The sequence below is a fragment of the Diadema setosum genome, chromosome 17, assembly GCF_964275005.1.
Source record: "Diadema setosum chromosome 17, eeDiaSeto1, whole genome shotgun sequence".
In the NCBI taxonomy this organism is placed as follows: domain Eukaryota; kingdom Metazoa; phylum Echinodermata; class Echinoidea; order Diadematoida; family Diadematidae; genus Diadema; species Diadema setosum.
The window spans coordinates 29,726,602-29,740,331 of NC_092701.1; the positions used below are offsets into that span (position 1 = coordinate 29,726,602).

Sequence of the window (13,730 nt, forward strand, 5' to 3'; positions counted from 1 at the left end):
ATAGACATTTTGCAGTATTCATCACATGCTGACCACGCTTGCTTACGTAGACTTTAATAGGTACATATGAAATCAAAATCAGTAAATAGTCTATGACTGGTGGATACTCACACACAAAATTGATAATGGTTTTACTCCGAACCTTTTACAGATACTTTTCTATTCAATTTCTGCATTGCCCCTTAAAGGCTTGACGCAGTGTAGCAGAAAGAGTATAATACTGGTCCCCCCCCCCCCCCCCCCCCCTCAAAATGTCCATTACAGTTCATGCATGATGGTGCAGTTACACCTACAAATATCAAACAATAGGTTGGAGGATACTTGCTAAAAATTGCAGGTGAAAAAGCAAGGGTATTTTTTTTTTTTCCTGTACAAATTCATAAATCCTCATTTCCCTTGGCCTATCAAATCAACATTTGTACCAAGAAATGCATGGAGGCCAATAGTGGGGTAACATTTGCGTATATATCATTAATTCATTGGTGGGTGCTAGTACTGTCAAAAGGCTACAAAAAGGACTTGACTCCATATATTCATCACTTAGATTATTTTAAAAAAAATGGAAAAAGAAGAAGAAATCTGAAGACTCAACGTCTTTCTGGTGCTCTCTGGACATGACATACGAAGCTGAACAAGAGAAACAGATTTAACAGGGCTGCAGAATTCTCTTCACATTGCAGTCTCTTGTGCAAATGCTTGATACAATATCCATAGTCGGAATATACTAGACATATAAAAAACAAAACATGTCGCCATGTGAGAATAAGAGGGGTCAGCGACCTCCTCTCTCTCTCTCTCTCTCTCTCTACACACAAACATTGTACTGAGGATTCTGTTTTTACACTCTGGTGTGCTAATACTATTTCATCGTTTGCTGGAGATGAATTGAGGTGGTTCGCCATTTATACGTATCATCATCGTCATCAATATCACTAGCCACAAAGAGTGGCTTACATAATAGTGTGTTTAATGGAGGGAAACACCATCTAGCTATGGCCCGCAAAAAATGTGACAGCACAATCACAGTCGCACATTTTTACAGTTTTTGTGTGAACCATGCATATACAACAAATTCACACAGCCCCATAAATACCTTTAAATTCTTCTCTTGTTACCTGCAGGACATGAACAAATGTACAAAAATAATGGAAACTTTTCGTCTGCTACAAAACACTTGCATTTCCTTGTATCTCCCGTTTCTTCACACCTTTCTATACATGTAAGAGTACTGGCAAGTTTGGAGGGATATATAATAATATTATATATATATATGTATATGTGTGTGTGTGTGTGTGTGAGTGTGTATCTATGTGCAAATATAGAAAAACAGAGGACAATGTATGACGGAACTCACACAATCTTCAAATATCAAAGAATTTATGCCTCTAGGCCCAATGTATACACACAACTCCACCAACCAACAGACTGAAAAAAAAAAAATAAAAAAAATTGATATGTACGAAAGGCCTGGAATTGACCTCGGTTGACCCCTATGTTGTGAGAATGCACCGTGCTTAGTGTAATCGCTGCTACAAGCGGCTTCCGACACCAAAGCCCACGTACCAAAGTCTGTGTAACGGAACAGCACACAGCTAGAAACAGACGAGGCATTGTTCTGAATGGTCCATTATTGCCATATACCGCACACACGTTCTAAATTGTGCATACCTGCAAAATAAGGCAACAAAACCCCAAAAAGTTGACCATGTAGGTTCATGACATCTAAAAAAACATGGATTTGAACAAATCAAGAGTTTTTTCTTTTTTATTTTTTGACCACTTGTTAATTTTTCCAGAAAATGAAATCTTCTCAAATCCTCACATTATCTCATTACGCTTAAGTGATGAACAACACATGTCACCTACATTGAATGAGAATGCTGTCATCACTTGTAATCTTGTGGTCCTCTTTGGTCCAGTTTGGGGCAGGAGACTAAACAGTCGCAACCTTGTGCGTGAATGTTCCAGGGACGTAAGTGTAAAAATATTTTCATTTCAAGACTGAAATTTCAAGCTGTAACAAAGAAATTCCTGCTTGGATGCAGGTGGGTGGATATGTCCTATCCTACTCACATTCCAAAACAAAGATTTGAAGCTGAAAGCTATTATAGAAATTCCCTCTCTGCTACAAGCAACTAGCATCTGCCCTGTTCACATTTCAAAATTAAGATTTAAAGCTCAAAACGAAGTTTAAAGCTAAGAAATTCTCTCTCTGATACAAGTGGATAGCCCCTGTACCATTCACATTTCAAAACAAAGATTTAAAGCTTAAAACTAAGAAATTTTCTCTTTGATACAGGTGAATAGCACCTGTCCTGTTCATATTAAAAAAAGAATTGAAGCTCAAAGCTAAGAAATTAACTCTCTGATACATGTGGATAGTGTGGATAGTGTCTGTCCTATCCACATTTCAAAACAAAGATTTGGAGCTTAAAATTAAGAAATAACTCTCTGATACAGTTTGACAGCACCTGCCCCATTCACATTTCAGAACATCAGACCTTAAGCTGCAATGCACATGTTCCTTCCCCTGATACAGGCAGCTTACTCCCATCCTGTGTACATGGAAGCAAATTGGGTGACCCAGTGAGCATATATCTTTGGTTTGTACGAAATGCCCCAGGCAGTACCCTCTACACTTTTCTTTCCCTCATGTTAACCTTCTACAAGCACCCTCCTAGGAATAGATAGCACCGACTACATGCGTCACACATATCAGAGTAACAAAACAAGAAACAAGGAAAAGTGAATATTTAAAAAAAGAAAGAAAACAAATTATAAGTGTGAATTTGCAGCAGTTAGGAGGGCACCAAAGGACGTTCAACAACTCGAAGATGAAGCAATGGCTACAGCAACATACATTCTTGGATAATTTATTTTGTCATGTTTCTGGGCACGTATTTCCTATGATGCTCTACTACAGAAGAATGCACATGGGGCCAGTCTTTGTAAAAATTCCCCATCTACTTGAGAAGAAGAAATCTACCTTGGATAGTTCTGCAGTGTCACATACAATACTAGTAATATTATACCCTTATTGGCTAGATGGAGAAAAGTATGCATATCCACTGCAAAGTAATATCCATCCTTTGTTCAATCTTGTTGCAGGATCCAAACATAACTGCACCAGTGTTGTCTGCCTACATACACGGACTGCCAAACTTTGGTTTTGGCGCTTTGCGGAACAGACTCTTCTGCGAGAGGAAGACGCATAGTGCAGCCTCGGCGAACTTGAAGGGGCAGGTCTGCGCAGATGTGATTCATTCCCAGATGTGAGCTGGCGCGGAGTGGAGGGGTTGTTGGGTCCATACTCGTCAGACACATCGCGGCACCACAGGGCACTGAGAAAGTTCGGACGTCATCTCTCCTAAAAACAGGGACGCATGGGAGGAGGGGGCGAGTTCTTCCCTCGCCAAGCTCTTTAGACCTTGTCACGTTTCCATGACAACATGATGCACCTGTCACGTGTGGAAAAGACGAGGATCACACACACACACGCCTCCTTGATGGATGACAGCTTCTTGAAACTGATTGAATGTCTCAACATGCATTTGCTATGCCCCTGTCACTGGCACACACTTTCACTGACTTATCATCGGCAGAGGCAGCACTAAAGTGAGACCTCTCCCTGTTCATTGAAGTTACTGAAAAAAAGAAGAAAAGAAAAGCAGAAGAGAGATGTCTCTGAGCTGGAAGCATATTTTGTTCACACAAAGTTGTTCAGACGTCCTCTATACAGACACGTCTTCCCAATACCACTTCTCCTCCCGAGTTCTCATCTGCAAGTTCATCATCCCTTCTTTAATAGTATCTTTTCTCTTTTGGGGGTTCATCGTAGTACTTTAGCACCAATCAGCGATGTAGTTGAAATCCTTAAAACACTCCTGCTCCTTGTCGGTCAGCGGCCTCGGGTCCTTGGCTGGCGTCAGGACAGGGTGCTCTGATGTGAACTCCTCGTCAAAGTTGCTCACGTCCTCTGGGTTTTTCTACACGGCACAACACAAAAACACAATTAAGAAAAGACATAAAGAGATCACTGTCCAATCACAAAAATCAATATTTCTGCCACATGCTTGATGATCAACTTTGAATTGAATGTGAAGAATTTGACAAAATTTCATAATCGATTCATCTAGAAAATCCTGCTACATTGCCATAGCACTTTTACTTTAAAAAAAAAGTATATTTCGATGCAAAAATTATCAAGCGTTGACAGTACAGTACAGATGGGTAAGATGCTCAATGATCACAAAAAAAAAAAAAAGGATGGGAACGCTTCTGTCATGTATCATCACAATTTAACTTTGAATTATTCTGGCATATACCTATATCAGTTTAGTTGCTTATGCTTTTAACGCCATGGCTATTGCTCTAAAAAAATATGAAAATCATCATCTCTGTCACTACCCTCTTCATACATTCATCATCGTCATCATCATCATCATCACCATCATCATCACCATCAATGTCATCATCATCATCATCAATATCATCACCACCATCACCATCATAACCATCACCACTACCACCACCATCATCATCATCATCATCACCATCACCATCAATGTCATCATCGTCATCACCGTCATCATCATCATCAATATCATCATAACCATCACCACCACCACCATCGTCATCATCATCATCATCATCATCATCATCACCATCAATGTCATCGTCATCACCGTCATCATCATCATCAATATCATCACCACCATCATCATCATAACCATCACCACCACCACCACCACCACCATCATCATCATCATCATCACCATCATTATCATCATCATTATCATCATCATCACCATCAATGTCATCATCGTCATCACCGTCATCATCATCATCAATATCATCATAACCATCACCACCACCATCATCATCATCATCATCATCATCATCATCATCACCATCATCATCATTACAATGGAAGCAAAGATTCATAGCATTCTTTAAAAAGAGGATGCACTAAGAGGAGGGAGATGCTTACGATCTTGGGGACAAACGGTGGTGTCACACGTCTCATCAGCAGGTCATCCCAGTTCATACTCTATTGGTGGAAAAAAACACAACACAGATAAACGAAATGAATGAACGATCAATGATTAGTGCATATGGATGCCGTGATTACAGAAGCAGGAATAAAATATAATGCACAGTCACAAGAATTTTGAGGATGATGAAAGTGTGGCAATACAAATTTCATCATCCGGTGTAAACTGAGGGGCAAGAAATAGGAGCATTACCTTGCAGCAAGCAATTAAACATAATTTAAGTGTGTGTTCCCTGTTATTTCTATCAGCTTTGAAATTGAGAAGTTTGTGCCTGTTGTTTTCCTCATACTGCTGCTCGTAGTTTTTGAGGCAGATTCAAGTACAGTACTTTTCTTCACACACGACTGATAAAATCATTTCATAATTGGGGAAACAACAACTGGTTTATGACTAAAATACTAAGAGCATTTTCATAACATTCCCAAGTAGGTTACACAAAGGCTGAAATATGTTTTAAAACAACCAATCACAAGCATTGCGAAGGAAGCTAATATGGAAAACTAGAGTTTTATCCCCCTCCCCAACTTTGACCATCACGTGACAGACCCTCTGGTCATCCTCTCACCTTGAAGAATGCCTGACCCTTGATGTCCTCAGCATCTCGCTGGCTTGACCCAAGTCTCCTCATGGGGTTTCTCCTCAGTAACTGTGAAATTGAACAGAGATGAAGGGGATCACATTTGAGAAATCAAAACCATGCTTCCACAACAGACAGGTCTTACCGACACTCTCATATTTCATGCTGACATTTGTGACCAGGTTATCCAGTACTTGTCACATGGTTTGCCTGACATAGTAACATCTATGCATTCAAACTGAATCCTAATCACTGAAATACATGCAGCAGGATCAGGCAGGCTGTTTAGTCTTTGAGGTAAAACATTCACCAGAACGTTTGCATCACATGATAGTAAACCAGCACACCTCTGCTCTTTGGACAGCATTGCTGTTGGGTGGTGTGCTAATCTGCCAATCAGGACCGCACGTTCTCAAACCACAAATATTTTCCCCGTCAATAATCATCCTTCAAAGTAGAGTCTGTGCTCTTTGCACTCACTTAACAAATACTTGCCCACAATGCCCAAGCCGCTTGCCTAATCAAGGGAAGATTTACACAAGCAATATTCACAACAATCTTTTCCTTAAACATAGACCTTAGGAAGAAAACAACAGGTAGGCTGGCACGGTGGTTACTAGGGGTGTGTCAGAGAGACATCTTAGAATCTAAATAAACGTATGTCAGAACCTAGTCTGTTTTTAGCGACTTTTAATGTCCATATGCACGAGGAAAATAACAAGTGAAAGTGCTTTTTTTTTTTTTTTTTTTTTTTGGGGGGGGGGGTTGCTTCACTCACCCTCCTCATGATGGCGATGGCCTCGGTGGAGAGGAACCTCGGATACCGCACCTCATCGTTGACGATGCTGTCGAACACCTCCTCCTCATCGTCCCCTGGGAACGGTGACTGCAAACAAAGGAAGCAAAATGACATTCGAACCCTTTCTGTGCCAAGAACTTTGGAGAGTGCGTAGAGGATATGGGGTTTTCTGTGCCAATCGGCATTCAAAAGCACGCAAAGGGTTAATTGATGACCCAATGCCACGGATCAGATACATTATGCTTATTTCATTCATCCTCTGCAAGTACTCCACTCACTCATTTCTTGCTTTTTTCATTTCCTTTCCTGGAAAAAACAGAGAAAAACCTTGGAAAGACACTTACTCTGTGCAAAGGCTGCGATATTATGGGCTTTCTGATAGAACACATTGTCTGTTGAGAATGAGAAGGGCATTAAGTTGTCTTGAACGCTATGGGTTTAGTGGCAACTTAACGCCCTTATCATTCTCAACAGACGAATTTTGTTGCATCAAATCTAAACTGTTACCTATGATTACTAGTAAGGTACCGATACAGGGTACACACGTTGAAAAGAAATATCAAACTGAAATTTTTTACCGAGCATATTATTTTGCTAAATCTATTCACTTATTTGCTCACTCAATCATTTAATTATTCATTTATTCGCTGACAAATTTGAATTACTGATTCCATTGATGACTTATTCATTCCTTCATCAAACCCTCAATTCACTTACTCATCTATTCATTCAACTATTCCATCACTTACTCAATCACTCAGTCACTCCATCACTAAATCACTCATTCACTCACATACTCATTTTAATATCTATCCATTCATTCATTGATATGACTAAGTCAGTTTGTGGGAGGGGGGATTTGCCCATACCTCTCCAACCAGCATCTCAAATATGAGCACCCCAAGGCCCCACCAGTCCACAGCCCGGGTATAGTAGGGCTCCGTCAGCACCTCGGGAGCCAGAAACTCGGGCGTCCCGCAGAAGGTGCTGGTCCTGTCCCCGTAGCCCATGCCCTCCTTGCAGAGCCCAAAGTCGGCGATCTTCAGGAACCCGTCCTGATCGAGCAGAAGGTTGTCCAGCTTGAGGTCCCTGTGGAAGACGCAGAATTGTTGCGGGGAAGAGAAAAAATATCGTACTTTTGGCCACTCTCCATTACCTATACTCAGGGCTGCACAATAACCCCCCCTTTTTTTTTTGGTGCGACCTGTCTGTCCAACTTGTCTGTCTGTTGGACCAGAAGGTACCCACTTTTTTAAGTTTTAACTGGTCAATTCCTGAAAAATTTACTGGTCAAACAGTGATTTTTACTCATTCTGGACTCTTGGAAAAGTGCAAGTGTGCAGTGTTGCTATATTCTTAAACACCTAATTCTTCTATAGTGTATACAGGCGACTCCTGTTATTATGAAGTCCTCGGGACCAGCAATTTCCTCTTGTTATATCAAAATTTTATTATAGCTGAACAAACTATAAAAATTAAGTTTGTACAGATATAGATATAATAATTTTGGGACCTGAATTTTGTTATAGCCGTATTTGTTCTAATGGGAACACACTGAATCTTCACACACAAAGTTTAAACTATTCTCGTATAGCCTCTTCTACTACAGGAGTAAGACACAAGTTTAAAAATGCTAGTTGTGACCAAAGCTGTGATAAATTGGACCCCTCGATGTTTGGCTCAAACACAAATGGAACTCACCTGTACACAATCTTGTTCTCGTGTAAATATTGCAAGCCCAGGACGACACATGCCGAGTAGAATCTGCAAATGGTTGAGAAGAAGAATAGGGCAAATGCACAAGTGTCACCTGGTATTCTTGAGGAGACGGAAGTCTAGTGTGAAAATTAAAATCTACAGTCCCACATGAATACTTACTAACTGATTACAAGATGATTTCACCAATGCAAGCTATTATGAACCTTATGCGCTGTTGTCAAAAACCATTCTTGCCACGAACCACTCTCTGTCATCACAATTTTGAATAGCTTGGTTGTCACCTCCCAAACACTCTGGGACTTCCTCTGAAGTGTGGTTTATATACCAATGGATAAGAAAACAGCAATGACTGCATGTCGAGGTTTTGAAATTATCCAAGTCATGCCAGGTACCAAATCATCCATTTATTGTAGTTTTCATGTAAGCTGAGGTTTCAGGGCATAAAAAAGGTCTCACTCACCCCTAAGAAAAGGGCTAGGAACTGATGTGATATCAATTTGTCCTGCAAAAACTACAAAAGGATATTTCATTTAGAAAAGAAAAGAGAAATCCGCTGTGAGCAGATGTTCAAGTTCTCGACAAACATACACTCCCATAGTTCTGCATGAACAATGGGGCAGCATGTACTAGAATTTATTGCCATGATATAACACTTGCCATTCAACAGCTGAGGTTTCACACAATACTCACAACTTGTGATTTCAAAACATGTATAACATGTCACATGATACTGATTACATCACATTCAAATAATACGTTGTGAGATCTGTTCAGAATGAACTCATCTCCACAAAATCTCCTACAATGCCCGGTTACTGCACTCACACTGTCCTCGTCTCTGTGAAGACGTCGTTGTGTATGTGCATCATGAGGTCTCCGCCCATGGCGTACTCCATAACAAAGCAGGCGTGGTGTGCCGTCTGGAAGCAGGCGAAGAGGTTGACCAGGAACGGGTGCCGGAGAGAGTTGGCCGCCTCAAATATCCGCTTCTCACACATCAAGCTTCGAAAATAATGTCATAAAATTGGTGAGGAGTCACATCACAAAATATACCGCCTTAAAATACATTGTTCAGTGTTTCTGGATCAATTTCATGTGACAACTACAAAAGCACTTTAAATGCTTATTTAAGCAAAATATAATATAATTATTGACTTTTGATCCCCTCAAAAAGACTCCGCAATGAGGAAGTGCCTTGCCTAGGGGAACAACTACTGCTGCTGGTAGCCTTGAATCAGGAGTCTATTAAGTGCATGTATCCCGATGTTGTGAAAGTAGTCCTGAAAAGTAGATCATTATAGAGCAAAAATACACTGCTACCTTTTCCCTCTCACAGATTTAAATGCTATTTAATCAACAATATTTTAATTATGCTATTTAATTAAAGAATTTTGGGTTAAAGAACAACTTGGCGAATCCTTGCCAGTTCATTTTTATTCAGTTCTTAATTAATCTACCCCTTGCACAATCTGCAATATCATATCTGTATTTTAAAACTTGTAATACATATCTCGAAATGTGCCATCACATCAAGAAAGTCACCTGCCCTTGCTCACACTTCCCTTTCGAGTACAAAGACAACAATGCATCGCAAATATCATATACAGCTGTAGCCCAATAAGAAGTAAGAATCTCTTTCATAAAGCATTACTTCATTCAATTCTCTTAGGGCATAGGAAAAGATTTCATCATCATCTAGGACTATCTCCCCTCTCCCTCCCTCCCCCACCCCCCTCCGATTACTATGGCTGAACAGTAGCTTCTTTCCAAAGAGTTGTGTAAAATAAAAAATCTCTTTCACAAAGTTGCACTTCATTTCATTCTCTTGGAGCATGGGAAAACATTTTGCTCTCTGCTATGACCATTCCCCCATTGCCTGATTACGTTGCTGGCATAAATTCCTTTCAAGAGTTGCGCAATCCTTCATTCAGATGATGGGAAGCATGGAGATGTCCTCTCTCACTCACCTGTCCACCTCTTCCCTCGCCACGACGTCCCGCTTCTTCAGTGCTTTGATCGCAAACAGCTCGCCCGTCGTCTTGTACTCGGTCAGTAGCACCTTGCCGAAGTGGCCGCGGCCGAGGACGCTTATCAACCGGAAGTTGTCCATGGTCATCAGCGTCCTGGGGTGGCACGATGTGGTTTGTTTCGATTTGTTTTGTTTTGGGATGAAAAGAAAGGAGAGATAAATCAGTGGAGGTACAAACTTGTTTAAAAAAAAAGAAAAGAAAAGAATACAAACTCATTTCATCACAGAGTTACTTTCTGCACTGGATATATCATACAACACTGTATTTCAAAGACATCAGTGCTTGTAAGCTTTTACAAAATTTAAGAATTTACAGGAGGAGGAAAAGGAGAAAAGACGAGGAGAAATAAGGGCATACAATGCAAAGGAAAAGAACTTTGAGGGGAAAAAAAAGAGGAGATGAAAAGACAGGAAACGAAGGAAAAGAAAAAGAAGAAAAGAGAAGGAGAAGGAGGAGGAGGAGAAGGAGAAGGAGGAGCCAAGATTCGAAGAAATGCAAATGATAAGCATCTTACCCGTCATCCATGGCTGAGATTTCTTGTCCTTTCCTCCCCTGGCTCTGTGGGGTGAAGGTGGGCGATGACCTGGCATCCGGTGGGGTCATGGGCGTCCCGACCTGCGGTGACCCCGACGGACTGTTGTTGAGGAAGTCGAACGAGGACAGGACATCCTGTTGTTTGGTAAGACAGAGACTGAGGTATTTAGGCATGAACAGTTTGATTTACTGTGTTATATGTCTACAGAACACATCAATTGTCCTCACTTGACAGTACTACATATGCATGCATGTGTGAGACTATTATGAAGACACTGCCGACTACAGCATTGCCAAAATTTCAGAATACATAAGTATAAAAACATGCTATTTACACAGAAAAATGATCAAAAGAAGATTTCTGAAGATGAAAGAGAAGAATAATGAAGAGAAGAAGTTGCAGGAGAAGAAGATACAGAAAATAAAAGAACAAGACAACAAAAAGGAGGAGAAAGTAAAAAAAAAAAAAGAAGAGGAGAAGAAGGAGCAAAAACCTTACGCTGTACCTTAAAGACTAGTCCCGAGTTTACTCGGGCAGGTGTCTATGGGAAACATAACAAAGCTGGGGTGACAAGACCTTGCATCTCAAATTTTGGTGAAAATGACTTTCTTTGATTAAGGGCCAGATAATCAGTTTAGTGATGTCATGTCCAAATCCTATCTTTCTTACCCCAAAAATATAGCCACCATGGCACGTCAAATGAAAAAAAAAAAAAAATTGATATAGTGCTGTGGCTGCCACGTTGCTCTCCTGAACATTTGACAATTTGTACATACAAGGTCTTGTCGCCCCAGCGACGATAAGTTAGAGCAATGTCAGCTCATCCTAAACAGGTAAATGACTAATATTGTAAAAGAATGAAATTATAAATCACGGAAGATGATCCCAAGGGGAGTTGGGTTGGGGTCCTGTGTGGCAGAGCACTACCTACCTGTATTTCCAACCCAGCAGGCCTTTCGTGAGATGGTGACGCAGCCTCCCCCTCGGGCGTGCCGTTCCCTCTCGACCCCGCCGAGTCCCCGTCGCCGAAGCTTAGCCTCTGGATAGGGGGGCGGGGACGGGCCGCCGTCGGTGGCGAGGTGCCCGGGCCCTGGGAAGAGATGTTGGCTGGGATCGCCCGCTTCATGAGGCGCCCCCACGTGGCCACGTTGATGTTCATCTGGCCCGCTCGCAAGAAGTTTTTGCCTGAAGGTGAAGCAATGAACGAGGGAGCTCTTGTTATCAATCTTATTTTGATTGAATTATAATAATAATATATATATATATATATATATATATATATATATATATATATATATATTATTATATAATAATAACAGTGATCCATTTTATGCTTTAGTATATTTGCCCAGTCCCCCTCCTGTACCTGCTCTTCCAACCTCACACCATCCCCCCCCCCACAAAAAAAAACCAATAACAATCTCATCACATCTCCTAGTTAACTCTTATAACATATTAATAACAATACAAATGCCATCTTTATTCTGATCCCTCTGGATCAACAAACCAGGAATGAGAGTATTTTTAATCATAGAATTCTGCAAAAGGTAGAGAACATTGTCAATTTGACACTGCATTATGAAAGCAGACATCACTTGCTCACAAAGCTTATGACAATATATGTCTCTTTAATTACATGGTACTTCATCCTTTAAAGATAGACATCAGTGTGGGATGCACACCTATGTGTGTGTGTGTGTGTGTGTGGTTGGAGGGGGAGGGAGTGTTGGGGTATTGAGAGCCATTGGTCTGCTTCTTGAACTACCTCCACTCACTAACACATCCTTTCACAGAGAATCTCCTTTAGTGGTAAAAAAAATAAAGAAAAGAAGTATCATTCTTGGAAAAGGTTTTCCCTCCCTGTGGCTTTTGTTTTTGTTGTTGTTATTGTGGCTGTTGTTGTTGATGTTGTTGTTTTACTAGAAAATATATCTCTGGCATTCCACCTGAGTGCAATGGCACTTCTTGATCCTTTCCACTTGCTTGCACAAAGGGTGTTACACAAGGGACGGAAGTGAAGCTACTTTAAGATAAAGGCTACGGGGTCAAGAGGTGTCATCGTTACATCATGTGCTCTGCTTCTAGCTCGCAATTCCCCTATGTCATTATACAATATTCCACTTTACAATGCCCCAAGAGAACGTGAGGGACAGAGCGAGAGAGACAGAGAAAGAAACAGGGAGAGATAATGAGAGAGAATGAGAAAGGAAGATTGAAAGAGAAAAATAAAGGAGTGTTACAGAGAGAGAGAGACTGTATCCCAGCTAGCTGCCCCAATTTTCTACAAGCTATCGTCTGCCCCTGTATCAGTCACGTAACGTGACTCTCGAATCAAATTTGCCCTCATCTCGCTTCCCGATCTGCCGACAGCAGATAGAGATCTCGGTTTTGAGGTTGGCCAGCGTCATCTCGAGGTTCCAAATCTCGGGAGTGCTCAGGATAAACCACTCAACTCCACTTCAGCACTGCCCTGGCACAGAGCCATTCTCTGTTACGATTCTCATGGCATGGTTACTCAACAACCCCAACTCACTTCAATGGCATGAGTTTTGTGAAGCCACTCCATTCAAGGAGAATGAAACCCGAGTATACATTTGGACTGAGTGAATGCAGCAATATTAGTAGAACACCGCTGTGAAAGTTTGGGGAAAATCAGAGAGTCCATTCAAAAGTAGAGAACTTTCAGAGTTTTGGTGCAGCTATCATCGCTGGGTGAGAAGACTACTACAGTTTGTGATGTCACATATATGAAGAAAGATATGAAAATGTAAAGAAAATTCAACAAATTTATTCTTTTTTAATGAAAAGTACACATTCCCTCGACTTGTTACTGACATATGTTCAGGGTAACATTATTCACCCTGCTTTCAGAAAAATGTAAATCAAGTGCTCTTTTTTTCTGCAAGAAAAGTGAAATATTTTGATTTTTTTTTTTTTTAATTTTCTTTATATTTTCTTCATATCATTCTTCGTGCATGACCTCACATACTATAGTAGGCTTCTCATCCAGTGATGG

At 40.8% G+C, this 13,730-nt stretch overlaps 1 protein-coding gene across 1 annotated transcript in view; it reads right to left on the minus strand.

Moving 5' to 3' along the window:
- Window positions 1–3,170: 3,170 nt before the first annotated feature.
- The window catches only part of LOC140240976 (serine/threonine-protein kinase N2-like), an 83,202-nt gene continuing 72,642 nt past the window's right edge, over window positions 3,171–13,730 (minus strand). Inside the window, exons 10-19 of the mRNA XM_072320750.1 lie at window positions 11,646–11,899; window positions 10,694–10,848; window positions 10,117–10,272; window positions 8,975–9,151; window positions 8,132–8,194; window positions 7,300–7,519; window positions 6,410–6,517; window positions 5,620–5,700; window positions 4,991–5,050; window positions 3,171–3,986 (exon numbers count right to left, since the gene is read on the minus strand). Coding sequence (XP_072176851.1) covers window positions 3,843–3,986; window positions 4,991–5,050; window positions 5,620–5,700; window positions 6,410–6,517; window positions 7,300–7,519; window positions 8,132–8,194; window positions 8,975–9,151; window positions 10,117–10,272; window positions 10,694–10,848; window positions 11,646–11,899 — 1,418 coding nt within the window. The 3' untranslated portion in view covers window positions 3,171–3,842. The remainder of the gene's footprint in view (window positions 3,987–4,990; window positions 5,051–5,619; window positions 5,701–6,409; window positions 6,518–7,299; window positions 7,520–8,131; window positions 8,195–8,974; window positions 9,152–10,116; window positions 10,273–10,693; window positions 10,849–11,645; window positions 11,900–13,730) is intronic.